The sequence below is a fragment of the Setaria italica genome, chromosome V (genome assembly GCF_000263155.2).
Source record: "Setaria italica strain Yugu1 chromosome V, Setaria_italica_v2.0, whole genome shotgun sequence".
Taxonomy (NCBI): domain Eukaryota; kingdom Viridiplantae; phylum Streptophyta; class Magnoliopsida; order Poales; family Poaceae; genus Setaria; species Setaria italica.
The window spans coordinates 46,632,318-46,658,504 of record NC_028454.1 but is presented as its reverse complement, the minus strand read 5'-3'; the positions used below and the strand labels follow the sequence as shown (position 1 = coordinate 46,658,504).

The 26,187-nt window shown below is 50.0% G+C and overlaps 3 protein-coding genes and 1 pseudogene across 4 annotated transcripts; all 4 read right to left on the bottom strand.

Moving 5' to 3' along the window:
* Nucleotides 1-5,239: 5,239 nt before the first annotated feature.
* Nucleotides 5,240-6,673, bottom strand: LOC101775438 (annotated as a pseudogene).
* Nucleotides 6,674-7,433: 760 nt separating this feature from the next.
* Nucleotides 7,434-10,858, bottom strand: LOC101760037 (protein RETICULATA-RELATED 4, chloroplastic). Its single transcript, XM_004971258.3, has 8 exons — nt 10,150-10,858; nt 9,939-10,007; nt 8,971-9,102; nt 8,826-8,879; nt 8,676-8,720; nt 8,255-8,394; nt 7,877-8,002; nt 7,434-7,793 (listed from the first exon to the last, which is right to left on the bottom strand). The coding sequence occupies exons 1-8, from the start codon at nt 10,699-10,701 to the stop codon at nt 7,742-7,744; spliced, it is 1,170 nt and encodes a 389-aa protein (XP_004971315.1). The 5' UTR covers nt 10,702-10,858; the 3' UTR covers nt 7,434-7,741.
* A 3,683-nt stretch (nt 10,859-14,541) lies between these two features.
* Nucleotides 14,542-18,231, bottom strand: LOC101759633 (probably inactive leucine-rich repeat receptor-like protein kinase At3g28040). The gene is made up of 2 exons (XM_004971257.3): nt 16,523-18,231; nt 14,542-16,423 (listed from the first exon to the last, which is right to left on the bottom strand). The coding sequence occupies exons 1-2, from the start codon at nt 18,082-18,084 to the stop codon at nt 14,896-14,898; spliced, it is 3,090 nt and encodes a 1,029-aa protein (XP_004971314.1). The 5' UTR covers nt 18,085-18,231; the 3' UTR covers nt 14,542-14,895.
* Nucleotides 18,232-18,911: 680 nt separating this feature from the next.
* On the bottom strand, nt 18,912-24,338 carry LOC101759225 (probable NAD kinase 1). Of its 2 annotated transcripts, none has more exons than XM_004971256.3 (11): nt 24,081-24,338; nt 23,792-23,899; nt 22,901-23,084; nt 22,672-22,791; nt 22,056-22,348; nt 21,836-21,930; nt 21,454-21,560; nt 21,018-21,091; nt 20,268-20,346; nt 19,779-20,086; nt 18,912-19,628 (listed from the first exon to the last, which is right to left on the bottom strand). In XM_004971256.3, the coding sequence occupies exons 1-11, from the start codon at nt 24,105-24,107 to the stop codon at nt 19,323-19,325; spliced, it is 1,701 nt and encodes a 566-aa protein (XP_004971313.1). In that variant the 5' UTR covers nt 24,108-24,338; the 3' UTR covers nt 18,912-19,322. The 2 variants fall into 2 exon arrangements, with proteins under 2 accessions (XP_004971313.1, XP_012702005.1); XM_012846551.2 differs by having other exon boundaries at nt 23,792-23,893; nt 24,081-24,306.
* Between the last annotated feature and the right edge of the window lie 1,849 nt (nt 24,339-26,187).

Genomic DNA, 26,187 nt, shown 5'->3' with positions numbered 1-26,187 from the left:
GTGGCCGCCACCGCCGCCGCCCGCTCATGGCTGGCCGGCATCACCCGCGCATGGGCCCCGCCGCCTGGCCCGCGCCCCGTTGCCGTCGCCGGCTCTTCGACATCGCGCGTGCGGTGCGCCTTGCCGCGGCCGCCGTCGCTTGCTTACGGTCTCCTGGCCCCGACCCCTCGCTGCCGGCTCGACGTCGTCGCTCGCCCGGAGCATGCAGCGCTGCTCCCGGAGTACGGCCTCGAGGCCTGTGCACAGCCACCGCCCACCGCCGTGGTACGCCTCGGCCGCGCGCTCTCGCGGCCATTGTCCCGCGCGAGCTCCCCTGCCGCCACCGCCTACTCGCGGCCCGGCCGTCCGCACTCACCTGAGGCCGCCATTCACGCCCTGGAGTCCCAGCCCGCCATTGCGAACTGCTCACGTGTGTGCTGCCCACGTCCGCCCCGCCACGGCCCCGTCGGTGCAGAGCTCCGTGCCCGTGTCCTCGCTGCTAGCTAGCTAGCCGTGCGAACAGTACCTTGCTGAATGCTGAATTGCTGATGCTGCAAAAGACTACTCTAACCGAGCTTGCTTTGACGGAGGGACACGGTAAAAGACTGCACTGCTATGCTAGTGGCATCCTGCCTAGGCTCATAGCCCTGCACCCGTACAAATCTTTTGATCTAATCACCTGTGTTTTGCATGATTTTTTTTCAAATAGTTGTTATTTCATTTAATTTTTTTATGCTCGTAGCAGCGCACGAACTAAACGACGGTCGAAAAGAACGGGAGGAGGCCAGGAGCATCATGTGTCCAGGGATAGAGAATTGGGCCAAGGCACAGCGGCAGACCAGATTGGGCCACGTTACCGTTGGGCCATGAGCGAAGGAGGGAGAGGTTGTGGTGGGCTACTCTTTGTTTTGGGCTGAATTGCTTGAATAGCGTAATACTTTGTGGCATTCTTTGTTTTTTAATACATGTACATATTATACACTATATATACAAATTTTGTTGACAAAAATAATGGGTAATCTACTGAATACCCTTGAATTTAAGTGGACCCACCCCTGTTCTCTGATGATGACCAATCCTCACATGACACCAAATGTGGCTGTATCTGTGACCGGACCGAATCATTATTCGCAGCATAGGTCGTGAAAAGCAAATATTTTTAAACAATGCTTACTGCGGACTCAGGTCATTAACTCGTTCGTAATTTAGTTAAAATAAATTGGCATGGTGCTAAATGTCTCGTTGTTTTTTTAGCTCTAGCAAAACAACACAACACAGTCTCTTCTGCAACACCTTTTCTTCTAGGACATAGAGCAGCAGGGGACAAACATCAAGAGCGCGCGGCGCGGGCGATCTAGAGGTTGGGGTGATTGGTTTGCGTACGTGACTAGCCTGATTCGTACCTTGGAACTAGATTCCTGCTGGACAGGTTGAGCGCATGCAATACTACAATATTTGGTTGCTTGGATGTACTCGGTGTCTGACTGAGATGAGATAGTGTTTCGTTAGTTGCATGTGAACATGTTGCGTAAGATAAAAAAATAGATAAACAAACATCACTATGATATTTAATATAGTGATATTTAATATGTGTAACTATTCTTTTATAACCTTAATTCATCTTATTACCCCTTAATATTATTTAAATATGTTAATATCATTTAATATACGTTAATCATGCACTAGTATAGTCATTAACTAATAAATTACTTGCATCTAGCGAGGCTTGCCTGGGAGAAACAGCCACTATCCTCATTTCCCCAAAATCAGGGTGGGCGATGCATTTTGCATCCAGAGAGCCAAGCAACCCATCACAAAGATTCTGCATCCGGGGAGCCTGGCCCGAGCAAAAGCAGGTAACCAATCGCACCCTGAGGTGTTTCCGGGTCGTAGCAATCATGCCTACAACCTCCGGACTCTTTGTCAAAGACTATGCGGTCTTCCAAAAGATTCAGAGAAGGAGGTGCATGGACGTGTGGGGCACGGAGGGTTTGCTACCGGCAAGGATGAGCCTAAGTGAGGGTCCATGAGAATAATCAGCGAAATCAGTATATACAGCCTACAATAGTTGTTGGAGGTTTGCCAAAAAAAATATTCAAATATCAAAGTGCTACACCTATTCACTTTGTCCATTCCACCCCCTAACCAAAATATCAAAGCAGCGGGATGCATGATCAACGGATGGATCAGCTCGGCTCAACTTGGCTCTAGTTGAGTCGCTGAGAGCGCAACCTTTCCACACCAGACATGCTTACATAGCGTTCAATGTGATTTGACTCAGTCAAAACCGTGTCCACCTAGGCAAAATCGGATGTGAATCCCGCTTAGGGGCTGAATTAATCCGGTTTCAATAGGATGAGGGAGTAAATTGAGTTAATATTTTGATTAGGAGTGGAATGGACAAATTGAATAAATGAATAGAGTAAAATGGACTTTTCCTTTTTCAAATACAAAGGAAGCTGCGAATCCTTATATACAAAAATCAGGGAGTGACAAGGTAAGATCTCACCTCAATCGTGAGGACACACTAGAGCTGTTACACAATGGCAATTAAGTTGCCAACCATAGTCCAAAACCACATCCACGTCCAAAGGATTAAATTTTATTTGCTAGCATATAGTTCGAGGAACATTACAAGACAAAGAAAAGTTGAATGGTTGTAATTAAGAAACCGCATGAAGGTATAAAAACAGCACGCCATCGCTACAGCCTCAAAGGTAAGCTGACCCCTACATAAGCGACGTGCTCCAAGGGTGTGCCTTCACCGGGTACAGTAAAGATAGAACTCAAAGCACAACGAAATCTTAACTTAGTACTCCCTCCATCCCATTAAAAGTGTCCTTTTAGTTCTGCCCTAAGTCAAACCATCTTATATTTGACCAAATTTATATTAAAATATGTCAATACTTTTGATGTCCAACAAATTTCATTACATTCACTATGAAATTTATTTTCATAACATAACCATTACAAGTGTATAAGTAACACCACGTCCAATTATTATTCGAAGCCTTTATGCCCGCTACAAACCATTCATACGGACAGTTCAAGATCATTACGAGACAGAACGTTGAATGACAGGAATCAACAAACTGAATGAAGAACTGAAAAACAGCAAACAATAACTTCAAAGGATAAACTTGCAAGACTCGCCAAGCATGAAGGTCTGATACAGACTAAATCTAAGGCATAACTAAATTATTCGACAAAATTGTCACATTCATCATCCTCCAGCTCCTGCAGATCATCCGCTATCCGGAAAATGTTCATCCGCTCCACCAGACTATCCGCTATCTGTAATATCTTCTCCTCCGTCGGGGAAAAACCCATCATTTCACCAAAAAATTGGTGCAACTGATCCAATGCTGGTTGGTAACACGGAGAGCGCATGGTGTACTCGACGAGTAGCTGAAGGATTGAGGCCGGGTAGATACAGATACTAGATTCAACGATCCTCTCTTCCTTATCTTGAGCTAGATCATACATGTACCAGCTCCCATCATCATCTTCTTCTTTCATGTAGTAGACGCTGTTAGCGTTAATGGACGGAAAACTATCTGCATGGATGGTTATGCACCTTTCGCCGACGATCAGAGCACAGCCGCCGATGCTGTAGACCCTCTCCATTTTCCTCTCGGCTAAGCGTGAGCTCATCCTGAAAAGCTGGACGCCTTGCAGTGGGGACCTGTAGACACGCAGCATTTCGCCAGCAGCAAGCTTCACAGCGAGACAACGCAGAACCAGAAAAGAAGACGCTATTGGACCCAAGGCGACCTCGGATGCGTCGGACTCAGCTTGGGTGTCCCTACCAGATTGCAAAGACGGCGCGAGCTCAACGGAACGTGACACGGGCCTTTGCTCCACATGAAATTGCTCACTCTCAGGATGAGCATGGAAGAATTTGAACTCATCTGACATGCTCTTAACCACGACAAGGCTGGGGGAGCTGCCCACCACATCAGCAGCCATATATAACTCGTCAGGCATGGGCGCCTTGAAACGAGTCAAGGTGCCCGTGAAGGGGTTGAGGACCCGCGCGGCGTGCGGGGGCTCCCTCTCCGCCAGGACGAGGAAGCCGCCGGTGGTGGAGGTGACGAAGTGGTAGTCGCGGAGAAGCGGCAGCCTCATGCGGAGGAAGCGGCCGGTGGAGGCGTTGACGAAGAGGCAGGTGTCGCTCTCGGAAGAGAGGTTGTCGAGCGCGATCCACCGGGTGGGGTGGAAGCGCTCGTCGTCGTGGCTGGTCTTGGGGTCGGCGGTGGAGGATCGCCAGCCGTGGCAGACGGCGCGCAGGTCCACGTAGCAGTCGAGGTCGTTGGTGGCGAGGAGGCAGTCGGCGACGCGGTTCACGAGGTCCGCCGGAAGCGACGACCAGCCCTGCGCCTCCATGGCCGGGCAAGGTTTCAGCTTTCAGGGACTTGCTTCGTGTGTTTCCTTTCGTGTTGAGGCAGCAGAAGAGAGCAATGAGCGGTGGCAACTGGCAACTACCACTAGCAGTGACTTAAATAGATCGATCCAGTGTTTCCTCTGGAACTTGGAGCGGAAGACGAAGCGACCCATGGCCATTCCATTTCTACCGCTACAGTTACGTTCATTTGGAAATGCGACGGCGCTTCGGCTTTGTTTGAGATTCCTAGCTAGGGACGTGAGACTACTCCTGCGTCCACGGAAGCATGCCCTTTACTGCTGCAGTTACGTTCGTCGGAAATCACCACGCGCCGCTTCGGCTTCGTTTGGTTCCCGAGAAACGTAGGACGTGAGTCTCCTACTACCTCCGCGCCGTGGGACGAAGTTCAAACTACAAGTCAAGTCGTACAACCATAGTACAAAAGAAAGGAAGAAAAGCGCCGAGCACAAAGATGGAGGGAGCACAGAGCAGAGGTCATCCAACGATTTTGTTGTAAACAACCGAAGGCTGTGCATCCTGCATGCAAGATCGCGAAATATACACTCAGAAAAAAAGATACCACTGTGTCGGCATTGAACTATAAAAAAGTAGTAGCTGAGAATTATTCAAATATCAAAACTACCAGTGATTCCAAAACGTGCAGAACATGATCCTAGTCCTAGCCAGGAAATTCAATCACGAAACATTCAAAAGACATCCATATCAGATAACATGCACAGTCAAGCATACTGTTGTATACTGTATATGCATTGAGCTATCATGGTTATTCGACAATTTTTCAAACATATCAGAAATACAGCAGATGCTGCTAAACTGCATCTTCAAATGATCACAGTTAGTAACGACGCTGTCACAACTCACAAGTCGCAACTCATATAACAGAGATCAAATCGTGAGGTCCTCGATCAGCTCATCAAGCTCCTTCTCGTCCGACGGATTCAGGTCAATGCATCCAATCCCCATGGCAATCTCATCAATGTCAACGCAGTCTCGCGCCCTTTCGTCCTGCGGCTTACCTGTGCTCTTCTTGTAGCTCTTCTTGGCAAGCACCGCATCAGGTAGCTTGTGGCTCTGCCCATACTTCTCCAGGTCGTCATTGTTGGAGTTGACGCTGTAGAGATCGTACCCGAGCGCATAGTCCCCAGGCTTCAGTTGGTAGCCGAGGTGCGTCTTCACCGTGAACACGGTGTCGTTCTTGCCGAAGTCCGACGCGCGGGCCACCTGTGCCCATGACATCATGTACGGGGAGCCGAGCACCGTGACGTCGCCGGACGGGTCGTGCTCCACGTCGAGCACGACGTACTCCACGAGCCGGCGGCTGGTGAGCAGGGGCTCGAACTTGTAGCGGTCGTACTCCTTGATGCTAAGCACGACGACGCGCATGTTCTTGGTGTCGAGCAGCGCGATCGAGCTGGTTACCTTGATGCAGAGGACGAGGGGCCCCAGGCCGCCGAGGGCGCGGGACGCCTCCCTGGGCAGGAAGATGAGGTCGTCGCGGCAGATCGGGCAGAGCTCCACGGAGAAGGCGTGCTTGAAGTTGCACGAGTTGCTCTTGGTGTCGTGCGAGACGAGCTGCTTCGCCGTGCCGACGCGGGCGGGCGCGACGGAGGAGACGAAGTCCACGAGGCGGGCGGCGTGGGAGCGCGACGCGAAGTAGAGGTCGAGCCCGCCGGCGTTCCCGTCCACGCGGAGGGCCGAGTTGGCCGCGCCGTGCCGGACGAGCTGCTGCTCGAGGTGGAGGAGCGTGCGGCGGTGCGACGCGCGCTGCCGCACCTGCACGACGGCGGACCACTGGTCGGGGTCGGCCTGGGCCCTGCCGCAGGCGTCGCAGAGGCGGTCGTGGACGGTGAACTCGACGACGTAGGCCTGCTCCATCGTGACGCCGTGGAGGACCTCGCGGCGGAGGCGGAGGCGCAGCTTGAGGCGCTTGGAGTGGGGCTCCGTGAACACGAACTCCGCGGTGGCGATCGCGGCGCCGAGGCGGGCGATCTGGCGGTGCACGCGGCGGAGGAGGATCTGCATGAGCTCGGGTGACTCCGGCGCGGCGCGGAGCCAGGACCGCGGGGGCTGGAGGTAGGAGGAGCACGCCGGGCAGTACACCACGGCGGCGTGGCGCAGCACGCCCTCCGTGATGTCGACGCGCGCGCGGAGGCAGCGCGCGCACGTGTTGGCCGCGTTCGGCGGCATCGGGACGCCGCAGGTGCAGCAGATGGACGTGCACGCGGCGGAGGACTCCGGCTGGGGTGGGAGGAACATCGCGCCGCTGGGCGGCTGCGGCGACGGCAGCATCGTGGTCGGTTGTTGCGTCGATCGCCGATTCGGTGGAGGCAAGGATGGTTAGGGTCGTTAACTAGGGTTTCGCCTCTTGTTAATGTGGTTATTGGACTCTGCTGGGTTGGGTTGGGTCGGGTCACCCATTTTAAACCACAGGCTCATGGGCTTTTGGCAAGGTGTGAGGCCCGTTTGTGGTTGCCATGAATCGCGCGTGCTCGGATGTTTGGGTGCATGCACTAATCTGAGTTCAGATTACATTGGTCACGTTGAATGTTTCCATACCAATTAGAAAAACTAAATGTAAATTAATTATAAAATTAATTGCATAAAGCTAATTCGCAAGACAAATCTATTAAACCTAATTAGTCCATAATAATTAGCACATACTAAGTAGCATTACATAGGCTAATCATAGATTGATTAGACTTAATAGATTCGTATCTCACGAATTAACCTTCTTTTATGCAATTAATTATATTTAATACTCCTGGTTATCCGAGGTGACAGGTACGTCAAGTTGTCAAACACGTTAGCATGCAAACCAGCGAATGAATTAACAATTCACGTTCCATCCATGTTACCGGACAGTACCTGTCGGGCCAGCGCCTGAATATACTCTGACAGAATTTGCAACAGTATTTCGCAAAATAAAAAAGGAATCCACAACAGTAGTCAAATATGACAGTACTCAACTGACAAAACAACCAAAGACAGTGCTCTTTGAAAAGGAAATAAAAGAGGGCTAAAATAGTACATACGGATGGAACAGGACAAGTGAAGGTTCCTAAGGCCAAAACTCATTGGCAGTATCATGGAATGCTCAGTATTATATATTTCCCAAATTGACAGCCCTTGCAAGTTGCAGGCTTGGAATTAAAAATCAAGGTACAACGACGTTGCTCACAAGAATTCGACAGATCTCTCTACTTCCGGCTTTCCAAACAAAATTGAAATTTATCCTATAGGCTTCCAATGAAGGGAACAGCATTTAGAATATTTCATGCAACAGAAGAACATGCAAACAGAAGAACATGCAACAGAAGAACATGCAACAGAAGAACATGCAAACAAGATGCTACAGCTTTAGGCCTCTTGAACCTTTTGGACGCCCACCAATCTGGCATAGTCAACCCAGCTGTTCACAGAGTTCAACAGTTAAGTGATACTTCAGTAACAGGATACAAGATTTCAATTTCCAGCAAGGTGAATGCTACTCACAGCAAAGAGCCCAGGAATGTGTTGCCTGTCCGAACGGCGAAGCACATTGCGCTCAGTAGTAGCTTCTGGTTATGCAGCAGCGGCTCCAGCATCCTCTGTTCGATCACACCAGCCAGAATCTGATACCTGATGAAGCATGCATATTTTTGTCGTTAAAAAGGAATGGAACTGTGAATAGCAAATCAATTGTAAATATGAGCATCATCTGCAGCTATTCGCCAAATGTTTACAGTGGTTGTCTGTTTCAAGGGAAAGACACAATAACTGAAGGGCTTACTCCCTCTGGCTCTCAGACCAAAACCAGAGGACAAAATTAATCTGACATTTAAAGAACTTAAGTATGATCTGTATGTTAAACTACTTTGGGATGCTGTTTACCTGAGATTACTAGAAATTGCCATGTATACACCATAGGCGACACTAGTCGATACAACTGGAATATCCTCGACTTCGCCCTCGAGGTCCTTGTCAACAGCCTTCCTTGCCTTGATCAGTGCATTGGTGACACCAGTGCCAATCTGGGAAATATGACAAGTTCATAGTCCCATAGACTTTGCAAGCTTACAAAACTATCTCAGGGAACATGATGAAACCAATTGTTCCACAAATAATTTTTGCATGTAAAAATGACATATTGCTAGCATATAACTCCCCTTTTTTTCTAGAAAAATGTCACTTCATAATAGGATCACATCCAACTGTATATCCCTCAGAAAAGAAAATAATGGCAGTTTTCTAGCATCAAAAGATACTACTAATGAAGGTTGTCACAGTATTGATATGGAATAAACAAACTTACCAGAGAAGCACTAGTTCCCACTGCGAAAAGCTTTGCACCATTCCTCTGCAAAGAAGCCACTGCTGTTAGTTGATCAACATAGCTTGCAACTAAATCGAGGTGACTGATTATCGTAATAGCTAATTATCGATGGCAATGGATCTAATTTACCAGAATAGCTCCTAGCCTCTGCAGAAGTGAGAATGACCTTCCAGCCAAAGCAATCTGCAAAACAGTAGCATAACATATTTTCGAATACAAGGGAACAAAATAGGCAGTCTATTCAACTCTAGGAAAAGGGAAACGGTTAGTTTACTTGGAAAGCATTATCTGGGCAGTTATGGAAAAAGTTGGCAATAGCTCCAGCATTCCTTGCAAGTGGCGGCTGCAAAGATACAGTTGGAGCAGGAAGATAGACAAGCATGAAATCCGCGACTATCGCCATGATCTGGGTGGTATCAGAAGCAACAACTGAATTAGATTTGATAACACAAAGTATGCAACTACCATCAATGATGATTGCCTTAGTAATCAGGAAACCACTGAAAATCTGTTCCATTTAATAATAATAAAAAAGATCTTAAGGGCTTCCATTAACCTGAGGTTGCAAACGGTGACAAATATGTTTTCTTATTTCAATAATAATGAAAAGAACGACAAAGTACAGGATGGTTCCATCCAAAAGCCAAGGTTCTAACATATTTGGGATATCGTGATGCTGTGCTTCCAGACATGATTATTCGACAATATAGCAAGCCTCATCCTCATTATATGAAACAGATCCTATTTCCGAATTTCCCCATTAGTTTATACATCTTCCAACCATAGCCAGTGGCCATTTGAAAAGGCATGCCACTGCTTAACCGACTGCAGAAACACACTACTGTTCAGAAAATATTTAAAAAGGATATCTCCCTTGGTTCTATTTTACGACTATATTTCTTATACTTTTGTGTCGCTAAAGAATTTCTGAAGTCTAAGCCTGGTGAGACACTTTTTAGCTAGCCAATCTTGATAGTTTCAAGCATATCTGTGGTCAAACTTGAGAAAGTTTGACAGCAAGGATTTTAGTAGGATGTAAAGTGAAAAGCTTTGGATGGAGCACCAGAATATAAGATTAGAGATTGCCTGTTTTCAGTTCCAAACTTAGTGTACTGCTGCAAAGATCACAATGAATAATTTGTTCAACTTAGACAAGCTTATGATATTTGTTGAGAATTCACAAAACAAATGCAACAAAAAAAAGTTGGAGGATATGAGTTCAGAACAATTAGGTGTCGTTACCACATCAGCTATGACAATATCAATCTCTTTGACGAAATTCTCTCTCCTCTTCTCGTACTCTGCCGCAGTCTGAAGAAACGACGAATTCAGAAGGCGTCAATATTGGAGGTTGCATTGTACAGGTCGACACAATGTAATTGTATACCAGCAATCCAGCATAAGACCACGACATGTTATTTCTTAAAAAAAATAAAAAGGGTGGAGAGGCAACCTTGGCGATGACCCCGACGCCCAACTCCATGGCGAGCTTTGCGAAGAAGAGGTCGTCGGCGAGGAGGCGCTCCCTGAATCCCCTGAACTGGAGCAGCCAGCGGAAGAGCGCGGAGGCCTCGAGGTCGTTGAAGCGGCGCACGATGTCCCCCGTGACGCGGCCGGCGTCGACGGCGGCTGCGAGATCGGACGGCAGGCTCTCGAGCTTCCTCCCCAGCTGCGCCAGCACGAACAGCGCCTCCCCGCGGTTGTCGTCGGGCGCGCCGCCGTCGCCGTGGCCGCCATCCCCTTCCTTATCCCCGCCGCCGCCGCCGCCGTTGTTGTTGTCATGGCCGTCGTCGCCGCCGCCGGAGAAGGAGGAGGAGAGCGCGTGGGGGAGCGACGGGATGATGGGGCTCGGAATGCGGAGGAGGAGCGGGAGCGGGAGGGCGCGCGAGAAGGGGAGCTTGGAGAGGCGGCGCGGCTGGGTAGGGAGGTGGATGCGGAGCTGGAGCGGGGCGGGCTGGGAGGTGGGGGTGGTGAGCGAAGAGGAGGGCGGGATGGGGGAGGCCATGGCGCTGGCGAGGCGAGCGAGGTGGCTCGGCGCGGGGGCGGGGAGCGATGGCGGCGCGAGAGCAGCACGGCCCGGTGGCGGTGGGTTATGTACGATGATGATGAGGTGGTGGGTTTGGGGTTGGCGGCGGAGGCGGATGCAACGAGGCAGGCGGCGGGGGCAATGCAGAGACCACTTGGCAAAAAAGATTCCTCTTCTTTCTCGTTTCGTGAGAACATGCATTTTCTGCTCTTCAAATCCTAGCAGCTAAATTCCTCTTTAAAAATATATACTCTCCGTTGACTCCAACAGTCTCTCCATTTTGTACCATAATAGTCTCTCCATTTTACACTCTCCATTCTAGCAATTCTTGCGCGTGTGACTCATATTTTAACAAGGCAAATTGACTTTCTGAAGGCTTGCCAACTGTGGCAGGTGCGAAGGAAAATTTGGCAATCGGATGTAATGGAGAGCCAGATAATAACTATGTTGGACCACAATTTTTTCCTAACTTGTCAAATTTTAGCTCGGAGTTGAACAACGAGGTTTGGTAAACTAGTGAAACTAGTATAATGCTCGTTAACACGCTACGAAAATATTTTGCAATACAAATGAAAGGACAAAAAGGTTTATGATCAATGATATTATCTAAGTATGATAAAATAATGCTTACTCGAGTCGGAAATTTAGATATACAACACAAGCTGTTACAAGCTGACGGCACAGGATACAACATGCTAATGACCTGTCACATGACACACAATGGCCGAATTAATTTTTTTAACAAGCAACACATATGCTGATTTGCATAATGGACAAGCTCCAACAAAAAATTCTCATAGTAACGAATTAATCATTTACTTCCACCATCGATCATCGATGCTCGAATCAGACTCGCAAATAAAGAAGGCTAATAGATACGACAATTACTGTAAGCATGCATATGACAATTACAGTAAGCATGCATGCATAATTAATTCTACTCGGTAATCTATCCAATTAAAAAAGTTATTAGAGGTATTTTAAACTTTTAATATTGCTACTATCTTACCTAAAATTTTCTAATCTAAATGAACCGAAAAGCGTTCGTTGGACGGAGGGAGAGAATTATTAGGACGACGTCGGGTCGGGTCGGGTCGGGTCGGGTCCCAGTCCCGGTGATTCGTCCCCCTTCACCGATATAAATTAGTCAAAAGGTAATAAGTTAAATTACAATATGTCAAATGCACCAACGAGGTTTGGTGGATTGGTGCGTCGTGGCGGCTGTCAGCTGTCACCAACCAACCCAACGGGGAATCCCGTCTGATTCGAGGGCTTGGTCGGTCAATTCAATGGAAAGTTGGAAGGAGAGAAACGAGAGGCTCGGCGTCGGCGGGGCCGGACCGGCGTCGAATCAGATCCCACGAGCCGGTGGCCGGTGGGGCACGCTGTTCGTAGGGATCTCAGGCCTCCCGGGGGCCCGCGGATTCTGATCCGGTGCGGCCGGTCATCGCTGACGCTGAGCGGCGGGCATAGCAGACTCCGTCGGCGCGGCAGGGCGTCTGCACTGTTGCTCGTCTGATGGGCCGTGTTTCCTGGGTAGCTAGACCCCCACCCAGTTGGGCTCTTCCAGCTTAGCCCATACTTGGGGCAGGCCTTGCCTGACAGCCTGCCAGGCTGCTGGCATGCACTGGGCCGAAAGCCCATGCATACCAACGACAGGCATCTTCTTCCTAACCCAATCAAATTCCTCCTTGCTGCTCAAACAGCAAGTACCTGCAGCACAGCAGTCAACCATCTCGTCCGCCCACGTTCAGAATTCAAACCAAGGTTAAAAATTGTTTATCGCCCTACTACCACTACTTACAGCCAGCGCAGCATGGAGCACAAGGAGAGACTGCAACAAGAACAAGCTAGACGGGCCGGCCGCATAAACGGACAAAGCTTTCCCGTTCGCCACAGCTCGCAGCACTTTGGTATGGCGTTACCCCGTTGTCTGCATTTCAGTCAGAAATCATTCTGTGAACCCCGTGTGCAATTCCAAGATGCTATTACGCTAGCTACTGTAGTTGAGTATGAAATTAGGCTGGCCTGCTGGTACCGAGAAGACAAGAACTAATGCCTGCCTAATTCTGCTGTCGGCCTCTGCCTTGTTGCCATGCAAACCAACAATTTCTCTCGTTGGACTCACTCACCTGTGCAGTGCAGTGCCCCTCGTATTTACCAGTTTACCCCCGGCCTTCAGCCATTCTTAGTTTCAAATTCTGAAAGATTGCTCCAGAGAGCAGATTCTAGGAGACTAGGACAGACAGTAAAAGCAAACGATTTCAGCACTTACTTGTTCGCAAAAGCTCTAGAAGCAAATTACTAAGAGCAGTAGAGCACTATGTATACTGAAAGCCTGAAATCATCTCCATCTCCAAGAGACTATATATGATTGGGATAATCCTAAATAGAGCAAACGGCAGTATGGGACAGGATCGTTTTCTAACTTGAGTAGAACTATAGAAAAAGAAATGCACGCCATGCATGGACATGAAGCAGTGCAGATGCAGATCAGGCGCGCGCTCTGGGTACTGGATTGAGATCAAGTCATAAAAGAGTTACATGCATTCGTGCGCTAGCTGGACAGATCATATAGTGAGGCGAAACTGAGCATGAACAGCATTTGCAGCTAATCGCACGCACAGGCAGCACGGGGTCCAATCATAAGATACCGCCAACTCCAACAACAGTCCCATGTCAAAAAGGGTAAAATAGCTGACAGGTCAAAAACAAAAGTGTCACCAAATAGGCAAAATAGTATTGGTGATCTGAATTTGCAGTGCGCCCACTCGAGGTGGCATGCAGGTCCAGTCCACTGCTGCCTTTGAGGAGTTACATGAGACGAATAAATGAATGAGCCCAGTAAAAGTATAAAGGGTAAGTTAACAAACTCTCCGGACAAGAAGAAAAGAAAAGCAAGACGAAGACAAACAAAAACAGTCTGCTAGCACAGCTGTGAGCACGAACTGTAGCTAAACTATAAGGTCCCCATAGCTAGTTTGGAAGCACTGGTAGCTTCTTGACGTACAAAACGCATGCTTTAGCTGAAACTGTTACATTCTGCTGAGTGACAAAGTAAAGAGTGACTATCACAGAACTGTGTTTACGTCGACGAATGATGTGACTCCGTTGGTTTTAGACGAACCTGATGTTCGTCTGCATCTCCCTCCATACCTGCTGCTTCTCTCCAATTCGCAGGCGTAGCAACGCTCCACCGGTTCCAAGCTTGGCCCACGCACAATTGACAACTGCTTACTAGAAAAAAGGTTCATTTCAGGCAGCCAATAGAGTAATGAACTCTTCCAAAAGACACAGCACAAATCATCATACAATACGGAAGCACTTGCAAACGTATTATAGTATTCAGAGAGTTTGTCGCGTACAGTGCACTTGCATAAAAAAATGAAAAAAAAAAGAACTCTTTGGGACTGAGCATGAACAGATGTCAATCTGATGAAGAGAATATGGTCCAACCGTCCAAGCAATACTAATGGCGCCAAGCCTGCATAATTCATGTCCATGCACGCATTGATCTGTTGGTATGTGAGTATGATACTCAGATGCCTTGCCGACTTGCCGTGGTGTGGTCGTTGTGGACCCGAGAGCTCACGCACACTTTGGCTGTGCGCTCACATGCCTCCTGGAGCTCAACTTTATCACCTCCGTCCCGAGACGGAAATGGAGCAAGCCAGCAAGGAACAATCCATGGCACCGGCAGAGTGGTGGTCGCGGAGCAAGGCGCCAACGCTGCTACAACTCACCCACCGGTCGCCAACAGCGTGCCTGGATGGAGACGCGTGTCAACAAAGTACTGTGTCCAATGGATCATCGCTTCACTTCACTTGCGGACTTGCAGTTGTAAGATTTAAAAAGCTGGGTGAAGTGCGTATGCATGCGATGAGGTACAGTACAGTGGAAAAGGAGGAGGAGAAGAATGCGTGACGATTTGACATCCAAAAGCGAAACCAAGGCTGGAAGAATTGGCACGGTACGCGGGTACAGTACAGTTCGATCAGTAGAGCCAGAGGTGCCTAGCATGAATGCACATGGTACTTGCGGTCAGCCGTGAGCCGTGCCGCCGACCGACCCAGACCCAGATGGCCAGATGCCGTTGCCAATGGACGGACGGGACGAGACGAGAGAGACGAGACGACGACGGTGTCAGAAGGAAGGAAACTGAGAATGAATGGATCAGAATCTGGCGGCGGCTTCCATTCTGCCTCCCACGGGTGCCTTGATGACCTGCAGGATCTGGACCACCTCGGCCATGGACGGGCGGTTGGACGGGATCTGCGACGTGCACACCATGCCCAGCTTCAGCACCGGCAGCACCTCCTCCTCCGGGAACGCGCCGCCCATCCCGGGGTCCACGCACTCCAGCGCGTTCCCGTGCTCCAGCAGCACGCGCACCTGGTCCTGCAGCACCACCACGTCGTCGTCCCCGTACTCCACCGCCCGCCGCCCCGTCACCACCTCCAGGATCACCACGCCCAGCCCGTAGATGTCGCACTTCTCGTTCACCCGCAGGCTCTGGCACGCCAGCTCCGGCGCCACGTACCCGCTGCCCAGCGCGTACCGCCGCTGCTGCTCCGGCCGAGGAAGCAGCCGCGCGAGCCCGAAGTCGCCCACCGCCGGGTTGCACCGCTCGTCCAGGAAGATGTTGCTCGGCTTCACGTCGTAGTGGATCAGCGGCGGCCGGAACGCCTGGTGCAGGTGCGCCAGGCCTCGGGCCGTGCCGGACACCACGCGGAACCGCTCCTCCCACGTCATCGGCGGCCGGCCGTCGGCGGCACCGCCGTGGAGCCGCGCCTCCAGGCTGCCGTGCGGCGCGTAGTCCGTGATCAGCAGCTGCAGCTGAGGCGTCCAGTAGTAGCCCTTGAGCGGCAGCAGGTTGGGGTGCTTCGCCTTCCCCAGGACGCGCACCTCGCGGTCGAAGTCGTCGCGGGACGCCACGGCGCTCGCCGCCGCCAGCTTCTTGATCGCCACCACCCGCCCCTCGCCGACCGACGCGCGGTACACCGTGCCGAACGCGCCGCGCCCGATCTCCGTCGCCTTGCTCAGCAGCGCGTCCGCGCCGGCGACCAGGTCCTCGGACCGGAGGCTGGTTCCTGGCCCGAACGTCACCATCTTGCCGGCGGCGAGCTGCTTGCCGCCGTTGCCGGACGACGACTTTGTCGTCGAGCTGCCCGTGACGATGCTTTCCAGCTCCTTCTGCTCGGGGGCCGCCGCCTCGGCCCTCCGCCGAGCCGACATGTTGAGCAAGGTGATCACGATGACGCCGAGGACGATCACCAGCGCCGCGCAGATGGCCACCATGGCGGACACGCTCAGGAACCGCCTCTTCCTCGGCATACCCGCGCCGGCGCCGTTCGTCTCGAGGTTGTTATCGCCGCCGCCGCCGCCGTGCGTGTACTCGTTGGGGTCCAGCACCAGCGGCTTGGGCACGTTCATCCGGCACGGCTGCGTCACCAGCGGGCTGCAGATGCCGAGGTTGCCCTCCAGCGCGCTCGCGTCCAGGCTCTGGAACACGCCCGACGCCGGCAGCCGCCCCACCAGACGGTTGTGCGAGATGTTCACGGCCAGGAGGCTCTCCAGCGCGCCCAGCTGCTGTGGGATCTCGCCGCTCAGGTTATTGTACTCCAGCCGCAGGATCTCCAGCTTCTTCAGCTCCGAGATGCCCGCCGGGATCGGCCCCGTCAACCCGTTGTGCCCCAAGCTCCTGCAACACCCAAACCAACCGGTCAACAAGACGTGTGTGACACACATGCAAGTATGCAGCTCGACTCAAAGAGCAAACACAGCACACGACACGACTTACAGTAGATACAGTGAAGAACAGTTCCCGATGCTGTCGGGGATGGGGCCAGCGAGGGAGTTGCCGTCGAGCTGGAGCACGGCGAGGCTCCCGGACTCACAGAGATCAGCGGGCACCGCCCCGTACAAGCCGGTGCTACGCAGGTCGAGCACCGTGAGGTTGCGGAGCAGGCCGAGCTCCGGCGGAAGCTGCGTGCGGAGGTCGTTGCTAGACAGGTTGAGGTACCGGAGCTTGAAGAAGAGCAGCATCTCCGTGGGGATGCCGCCCGTCAGCTGGTTGCCGGAGAGGTCCAGCCACTGCAGGGTCTCCGCCATCCTCGTCGAGCCTGACGGCAGGACGCCCGTCAGCGCGTTGGACGACATGTCGAGCGTCTCGAGCCCGACGTCGAACAGCGCGTCGGGGATGCCGCCGCTGAGGCTGTTGCCCCTCAGGCGCAGCTCGGCGAGCTTGGCGCACCCCGACAGCGAGGCTGGGACGGAGCCGGAGAGCTGGTTCCTGGACAGGCTCAGGTACTTGAGCGCCTTGAGGTCGCCAAGCGAGTCCGGCAAGCTTCCGGTGAGCGCGTTGTCGGACAAATCCAGGTGCTGCACCGCGGCCAGCTTGCCGAGCCAAGCGGGGACGTCGCCGGAGAGGCGGTTGCCGGACGCGGAGAGGTAGACGAGCGAGCTGAGCTGGGCGATGGAGCCCGGGAGGTGGCCGTCGAAGGCGTTGGAGCTCAGATCAAGGGTGCTGAGGTGCGGGCACAGGCCGAGGTCCTGCGGGACGGCGCCGAAGAACCTGTTGCCGGCTAGGCTGACGGTCTTGAGGTTGTGGAGCCTGGCAATGCCGTCGGTGACGGGGCCGGAGAACTGGTTGCGGGAGAGGTCGAGCGTTCGCAGGCGCTCGAGCGGCCAGAGCGCGCCGGCGAAGTCCGGCGATCCGGAGAGCTGGTTGCCGGACACGTTGAGGTGGAGCAGGAGCGGGCTCTTGGAGAGGCCCTCCGGTATCGGGCCGGAGAACTGGTTGCAGGAGAGCATGAGGAAGCGGATGGTCGGGGGGAAGGCGGGCGGGAGCGGGCCGGAGAAGGCGTTGCCGGTGAGGTCGAGGTAGCGGAGGGAGGCGAGCAGCGCGACGTCGTCGGGGAGCGGGCCGGAGAAGGCGTTGTAGGAGAGGTCGAGGGAGCGGAGCGACGTGAGGAGGGAGAGGCCCGGCGGGAGCGGGCCGGAGAGGTTGTTGCGGGCGAGGGTGAGCTCCTGGAGCGCGGGGAGGCGGTCGAGGCCACGGGGCATGGGGCCGGAGAGCGCGAGGCCGTCGAGGGAGAGGCGGAGCACACGGGAGGTGGCCGGGTCGCACTCGACGCGCCGCCAGCCGCAGGGCGTGGCGTCGGACTCCGTCCACGTGGCCAGCGCGCCGGTCGGGTCGGAGAGCGCCGACTTGAAGACCACCAGCCCAAGCACCTCCTCGTTGACAGGCATCGGCATGTCGGCCGCCCTGGCCGCTGGCGCTGCCCCAATGAAAAGCAGCAGCAGCAGCATTAACGGGAACAGCTGCTGGAGCAGGAGCAGGGCAGGAGAGGTGGTAGCCATTTCTGCAGCTGGTAGCTGCCGCGTGCAGAATGTTTCCGGGACGGGATAGATATGGTGGCGGTGGCAGCGGCAGTGGTAGATCTAGTGGCGCTGGCGCGGAGGAGGTGGTACAGGGGGGGCGGAGCTGAGCTGCGTTTTGGGAGTGTGCATGGTGGAGGCGCGCGGCGATGGAGGGCGTCGTTGGATTGGATTGGATTGGCGTGGAGGGAAGGGAAGGGAAGGGTTGCATTTCTGCATTGCGGCCCGTGACTCGTTGGAGGGGGTAGGTTTGGACAGATAGAAAGCAACAAAAGACTTCACGTTCTCCGGTTCTCGGGTTGGCCAGCCCAGCGCCCCAGCCATGGCTCTGCTCCCCTCTCTCCACTCTCTCCAGCCGCTGGGCGGTGGGGTCGCCGGAGGAATCCGGCTCGCCGGAACACGACGACACCGCACGGCGATTGAGGCGACGGTGCGCGCACTCGCTAGGCAGTAAAAGTAGCAGGCGGCAGCTGCCTCTGTGTGGAATGATTAAAGAATCATCGCGCCGGTCGTTTCTTTTTAGTTTACGCGCCGTGGACGAAACAAACAACCCACAGAATTAAAACGAAAGCTACTCGGCTTTTGTTAATCCGGATCACGGGTTCAAAATGCGTGATGGATCTCCCATCTCCCTCCCCAAGTCAGCAGGCACCCATCTGGCCGTCACAGGAAGAGCAGGAGAAGCATGCAGTGTCCATGACCCCCATTCAACAGTTCTGTTCTCAGCATGGAAGCTGAAAAAAGGATGAGCCTTCCGCATCACAACTGCCGCCTGATCACACGACTGCAGGCCGTAACAGATGCTGACATTTCATATGTGGCTCACACAAATTATTTCATTTCCATCATGGGGGCACATCACATGTATATACACATACATTGGTGGCGCTTACTCTACGTTTTGTTGCCATCCCCCATACTTTATCCAGATCAGTGTATGGTATTGGCATCATCCGCCACATGTGCTGTTATCAAGTTCAAGTGCCTCTACACACTCGTGGTACATTTGGATTCTGCACTATACCCTCTACATGTATGCAACCTTCTATAGTATGTATGTAATGGTAAAGGAGAACACACTCGCGTAGGTACAATTATCCTCTCGCCGTTAGCAGCACTTGGATGGAGGAAATGCTTCTGTTCTGGGAGAACAAACCCATCAGTGCCTTAGCCAACTTAGAATTCTGGCACTGGACTGATATAACTGAAAAATCGTTGCATCAATCACGCGGGCCGTCGGACGACTGGGATTTCCTCAGGTTCCAGTGGAGACCCTCGTGGATGCTGCGCAGGAAATCGGTCGTTGAATCCATCACGCAGGCTGTTGGCACAGGCCAAGGAGAAATGCTGCATATCAGAGCGTCGCCGGGTGATAACTGCCTTCGATCTTTGCCGTCAAAAGATGCCCAGGCATGGCCCCTGCTATTGTAAGGCACTTGAACGCGCAGAGTCACGTATTCAGGCAGTATCAAAGGTCTGAATGACAAGGAATGCGGACAGATTGGAGTGAAAAGGATCCCTGGGACCTGCATAGACCAGCTACACATTAGACTCCACGGCGAAATGCCAGGATGGACGCTGCTGGAAGGAGACTTGTGTAACGATCCAATTATTAAGAGTTAAGACTATAATTTATCAGGAAACACTACAGACTACAGATGTGAATTAGGGCATACCTGCGGATGAACCATGGATCCTCCAGCTGCTAGTGAATATGCTGTGCTTCCAGATGTAGTTGATATGATTAGTCCATCTCCTTGTACGCAAGTAACAAAAGAACTGTCACAGTAGCATTCCAAGTAGGTAAGGTAAGATGATATTCCTCGGTCGATTGTAACTTCGTTTAACACTAATATTGGATCCTCGGTCACGAGTTCATCCTTTGCTGCATCTCGGATTACATGACACTGTAGACGGTTTCTCAATGTGATGCTAAATGGTCCATTCAGAACATTGTCCAAGCAATCGCGGTATTGCTCGCTTGCTGAAAGAATATGTCAAGGACAATGCAATAGATAAAAATGGGACTGTCAATGTCAATATGAGAAAAGAAAGTTGCATGTTCGATTTATTTTTCAACATAAATAGTTTTCTAAGATCAAGCAAAATCCAGCCATTCTAGCTATTACTGAACAGAGTGTGTCAGCACTGATGATAAAGGATACGGAAAGGTGTCATGAAGCCGAGTGATCCAAGGGAGAATGCAACAACTGGAGGAACTGGTCCTTTGAACAATGATGCAGCCTGTTAAGAGGGACCAAGTCAATTCCTAGTTTAAGTAGCAGTCTAGCAGAGCAATTAAGTAAACTAAAACTAAGTGAAAGTACAGATCCAGTTCAGAATATGAGAAGCAATGAGTTCTTATTATCAGAATAAGTATTGTTTGGACAGAAGACTCCAGTAGTTGAGGCAGGCAGCATGCAAAAAATTAACATTAAAACATCTAAAACATGGAACAGGTAAGCTACTAAGGTGGTTCTCATAGTGAATTGTATTAGTACTCTTCACTTTGATATTGAAAATTCAGCGCCTGACTAAAAAATTCTATAATAATAAGAACTGCCATCATTCAATAAAAGATAAGGCTACCATAAATTATGGCTCCAAAAAGTACAGTAATTGTCACGGAAACTCGAAGTGGAGATATCTAGAGGCCTTCCATTTAGTTCTGAATGATCGATGCACAAAAAATATAGCAGATTATTTTGCATAATTTCTATATCTAGAAAACTAAGAAAGAAATAACATACTACAGAAAATGTTGTATGAATCTAGTTACTTAGTATTTCATTGCCAATATGGCCTAACAACCACATAACTGAAGGTGTTACTACATCAAAATGGATTAAAAAAGAAGTTTTGGATTCCGTATAACATTTTGCGAGGATGTATCACAAAATAAAATGGATGCATACCCACAGTACAGTTCCATCACCGCCAAGAGTTACAATGAGATCAACCTTTGTGTGCAGCAGCTTCATCTCCTCATCTACAAGAACTTTCTAATTAGTTGTGCAGAAGACAGGAATTTCAATGTCAATAAACTAACTGTAGGAACATTATAAATGGATCTCAAACATGACCATAAGAAAGTACAGGACGAAGAATGTTGATAAATAAAATACTACAGCGGAAAACTATGTTTTGTGCTAAATGTACTAAGTAATCATAGTAAGGTACCAATCTAAGGGTTGCAATTGTAAGAAAGCTGTAGTACATGTACCATGCATACACTATCAATTTATTTGATTCCTATCACAAAAAACAAAATGTCTTCTTAGTGATCTATGCCTTTAACTTCCAAATCTGGAGCACATGGAAGAAGTACATCACATAAGTTAAACATCTTACCATTATCCCATGTTTGGATGAAGTTATAGTTGGAATCCTCAGTTAGAAGCTCCTTGCTAACGCGTGGCTCAACAAAGACATTTATATTTTTATGTTCCTTAAGCCATCTGTGAAAAAAGATAATTGAAACCTTTCAGCGACTTAAGTACAATACAGAAGTTACCTGTGCAATGGCATATAACCCATGTAAGTCATGACTGCATCAGTCGCAACAATATATTAAGGGTACTGGTTCCTAAAAATGTTAAATTAATTATTTAAGACAATTGATTGCTTCCCATATAGTACAGGGTGATAGCATAACCTTATAATTCAGAAACATGTTAAAATTCATAAGTAAATGGGTAAGCAGTCGTGGTGCAAAGCAGGGCAGGGAACACACCTGACCATTTCTGCACAAAGAACATGCACAGAGTTGGAATTAGGTTTGGTTATGAAAAGCACTGTTTGTGGTGTTGATTCCCATTTCAGTAAGATCTGAAAGAAAAGTATTCGTCATCATTGAAAGGGAGGAGCAAAAGAGTGATAATTGGTTGATCAAGGATTTTTTGACCAAGTTCTCTGTCATTCCAAAATGAACTGAACAGAACAAAAGGACCGACCTGCTTATTACTCCGTTCTGCTGTTGTTATATCACCTTTTTCAAAGGACACAAAATCATGCTTATGCTGGCCATTTTTATCTCCATTACATCCCCATGAAAGTTTAAATGATGCCTTTCTCCCTACCATCTTGTGATTAGATCTTGGGATAGGTCCAGGAACTTCGTCCTGGAGAACCTCATGTGAACATATACCATGCTTTCCACAGCATCCTAATTGATCAGATGCTGATGTCTCCAGGGTTAGTTGACTGGCCAGTTTGTCTAAGTCATTACTGATACAACTGCCACAGCCTGCACAAGATAGCATTCCAATTGCTCAAAAGGAACAAACAATATAGGTACGCAAAGCACAGTAATATAGCATCCCACAACGCATTATATGGAAGGCAATTTCGGGATCCATCTGATGACGCTATGATAACCCCCACCCATTCCAGTCACAGAAAGCTACTCCTCTGAGAAGCATGTTGAACATCCCGGGGGCAGAGCACAAAAAGCTACTCATCTTGAGCTATTTTTCTAATTATTAGTTTGTATATGCCTAAAACATCAATTAGGAAACACGGATAGCAGCTTGTAGCAATAGTAATCAAAATCAAATGCATAAATCTCACCTTTGATTTTACTCTGTTGCTTGTGCGCCATCTCTAATTCATACTTGCGTTTCCACTCTGCCGCCTCTGCTTGAGCAGCAGCCTTGCCTTCAGCTACTCGCCGTAAGGCCTTTGCAACAGCTTCAAATTCACATAGTTATACGAATTATTATTTTGACAGCAAGTGGAATGCTCTACATCTGATTTACATTTAGGCTTCAGTCAAAGAAGAAAGTATGTTTATCCTTACTTCTCATAGCCTCTGAAAACTCAACAAGGTGTGCATCAGTCGACTTGATAGGAGTTTGAGCAAGGTATTCATAGGCTGCTTTCTCTGATTCTATTGAACTAACAGTAGAACTAGCCGTAGAGATGGATCCGGATCCATTTTCACTTTGATGTGAGGCCATGACATCCACTCTCTCATCAGAAACCTGAAATACAAGCAGGTCTGTCAGTGAGACTGTAAGACAATGGGGCGTCTGATAGCTGTAAAAAACTACATTTCTCCTTTTCATTATGAATAAATCAACTGCCTCCAGAAACAAATGCATCAAGACTTGTGTAAGATTGCAATGGCATGTTTAGCTTAGTTTAGCCTCACAGATCAACCCCTGAGAGGATATCAACTCAGATTTAGACCCACCATAACTTTTGAGCTACGCAACTAATCCCCACTTGCTTCAAGTTTTATTTAAAGGGATGCCCCAGATTAAACTTTAACCCAATAAAAATGCTGATCGCATTATTTAACAATTCATAGATTAATCGGTGCGACTTTCAATCTGAAATCAAGTCATAAACTCAAGTTTTCAATGCTATGCGAATGTTTGTACTAAATGCTTTTTTTTTTAAAAAATCATACTAAAAACATTAAAATCAAATGTTCCCCACAGAAAGGGGAAAGGTCTTCTCCATTGGTATTTTCGGTACCGAAAATCTCTGAACTTGCACGATAAGTCAGTTACTGATAAAACTTGTTCGACAATACTGTTCACTGGGTCCTAAAAACAGAAGACGTTAAACTCAAGGACACTCCAGTCAGTTACTAAGCTACCCTCACATATTATGCAATCACGCGAAGCTACGAGACGGCATCGAAATGGTCACACATTTTGGCTATCTGCTTGTCCGCACGTACCGAGTCGGCCAATGATCTGATGGTCGGAGCAGCTGGGATCGGAATCGGCCCTGGGTTGAAGCTCCTGAACTTGGAATCCAGCTGAATTTCCTCGGGCGATGACTGCTCCTGGCACACAGAAGCCACGCATTCATCAGAACCAGCTAGACCAAACATTTCGTCGAGCTCGAAAATTCAAACTAGCTGCGCAGCTCGAAGCAAATTGGGCAGAATTGGGGCGTCCAGCCGCCAACAAAAAACACAAGGAGCATCCCCAACTAGTGCAGGCAGATCAGGGGCGCGCGCGTACCTTGTCGGCGAGCTCGTCGAGCGACATGGCGCCGCGATCCGGTCCGCTTCGCTTCCTCGCCGACGCAGAAAAATCCTCCGTGCTTCCTCTGCTCTCGGCTTCGTCTTGCCCGGGGAAGGACGGGCGGGTAGTGTACGTGGTCTCCGATTCGGCGAGGGGGCAAAGAGGTGGGTGGCGGACGGGTGGGTGGGTGAGAGGCGACGACGCCGAGGCCGATGAGGAGCACCACCTCCCCCCGCCGCGGCTATTTATCACTCCAGGTTTGACGCCGACGGGCGCTGACCGGTGGGGACGGAGAGATGGGGCCCGCTTGCAGTGGGAGTGCGGGGCGCTCGGCTTCTGGTTCCGGCTGACGCGTGCTGGGGAGGGAGGGGCGTGGCGTGTGGAGCCTTCGTGGCTGCTGCCGGGGAGCGAAACGGTCGGCGGGTCCGGCTTCGCACTTTTCTTTCCTGCTCTTGGGAATTAAATAATTAATAAAAGCAAATAACCCCAACATTTGGGGAGACAATTGGAGAATCCGTGGAAAGAAAGCTTTATTATTTGTGGTTGGTTGCATGGCCATCTCACTGAAATTCTATACCAGAATAGATCTACAGCCTAGTTCCAAAGCAAATCCCTACAAAGCATTGGCATCAAAAAAAGGTTTTAAATCTCGATACATCTTGGCATATACTATTCTCCCCCATTCAACAATATGGGCTGCATTTTCTTTTGGCTTCCATCTTCAGAATTAGCTAGTGTTGGATAAGATATGTAAAACTGAAGTTTCCTAGAAATATAATGTACTTGTCTTATCTTATCCGGTGGAGGGAGTAGCAACAACTAGAAGTCAACTTGTATGTTATCTACGATTTCCATGGTGAGTTGGTGACAAACTTAATTTAGATGAAACATGAGTTGTACTTCTATATATTTTTTAAACAAAAAGAAAATGACAGTAGCTATACTACATTTCTCTCGAGTCTTGAGATGATTATTTGTAAGACTTGACTGACTAATTCCAGTGTTTTGCTAACTAACTACATTTCGGCTAGAGGCATTCCTACTCCACTGATGCGTGTTCATCCACAGAAAAAAATGACAATGCTTGCTTTTACCAGGCACCAGGCACCAGAAAAAAATAATCAGAGTCTCATTGTGACCAGACCATACCGCTGCGGCGAAACAGTCAATAATGCTAAAGCTTTTTCCAAAGTCTTGGTCATCGGCTGGGAAAAAAGGGTTGGTGAGAACAAAATCCTTTACCGATTACAATACAGTGGGAGTGGTTGGCAACAATCCAACCCAACGGCAAGCAGATCGATGCAGAGGTCAGAGGTGACAAGTCTTTGGCGACCTCCGTCCAGCGCGCGCGGGGGGGGGGGAAGGAAGAAAAGAGAATGACATTGTTGCTACCTGCGTTGGACTTGAGCTCGCTGAAAAGTAGCGGACTGAATTGGTTGGACCCGAAAAGGGTTTCAGACTTTGAGGTGGGATTCTTGTGTTGTCGCCACACGGCTTTGGCTTTCACTTTCAGGAATCCTCCCTCCAAAAGTGGAGTCCACTTTGCACGCACAGGATGACAGGATTACTACTATTTGGCTGCTGCTACCTCTCTGTATTTCTTGGCAGCCATATGCATGGTCTTCTTCAGTCATCAGTTATGCTACTATGTCTCATCGGAGTGCATCTTTTGCTGATGAGGGGGACTTGGAATGAGTATCATTCATAATATTCTTCTTGCTTGACCGTTTTTAGCTCCAAATAAAAGAAATTACTAGGCTGATACAGGTTTCAAAACAAATTATGAAACATGAGGGTCCGAATGGAATGAAGCACATGGCAGGGCAGCGACCGTAAACTGCCCCTGTAGTTATGTTGCGAGGCTCCCTCGCTCCCCCAACCACCGCGAATGGAAAGATGAGACGATGAGAGAGGCGCGTGGTCGAAACGGAGCGAATCGTGCAGGCACGGCATGGCTGCCGCCTCCTCTGACTTTTGGTTTGGCAGCTGAGTACCTGACCTGAGCTGAGCAGCAATATAATGCGCATTTTTTGCATTGGCAGCGGAAACGCGTTAAAAGCGCCCGCCCGGAGATGGTCAAAGTCAGCGGCAGCAGCAGCTAGGA

Bases quoted from the DNA above. Each gene is read 5' to 3' on its own strand.
- LOC101760037 (XM_004971258.3), bottom strand. From the start codon at position 10,701: ATGGCCTCCCCCATCCCGCCCTCCTCTTCGCTCACCACCCCCACCTCC. The intron at 10,008-10,149 runs GTTGCCTCTCCA...TCGTTTCTTCAG, and splicing joins GCGTCGGGGTCATCGCCAAG to ACTGCGGCAGAGTACGAGAA. The intron at 9,103-9,938 runs GTAACGACACCT...GATACCACCCAG, and splicing joins ATATTGTCATAGCTGATGTG to ATCATGGCGATAGTCGCGGA.
- LOC101759633 (XM_004971257.3), bottom strand. From the start codon at position 18,084: ATGGCTACCACCTCTCCTGCCCTGCTCCTGCTCCAGCAGCTGTTCCCG. The intron at 16,424-16,522 runs GTAAGTCGTGTC...TGGGTGTTGCAG, and splicing joins TGTTCTTCACTGTATCTACT to GAGCTTGGGGCACAACGGGT.
- LOC101759225 (XM_004971256.3), bottom strand. From the start codon at position 24,107: ATGTCGCTCGACGAGCTCGCCGACAAG. The intron at 22,349-22,671 runs GTGAGATTTATG...TATCTTGTGCAG, and splicing joins GCAACAGAGTAAAATCAAAG to GCTGTGGCAGTTGTATCAGT. The intron at 21,931-22,055 runs GTCGGTCCTTTT...CTTTTCTTTCAG, and splicing joins CAGAACGGAGTAATAAGCAG to ATCTTACTGAAATGGGAATC.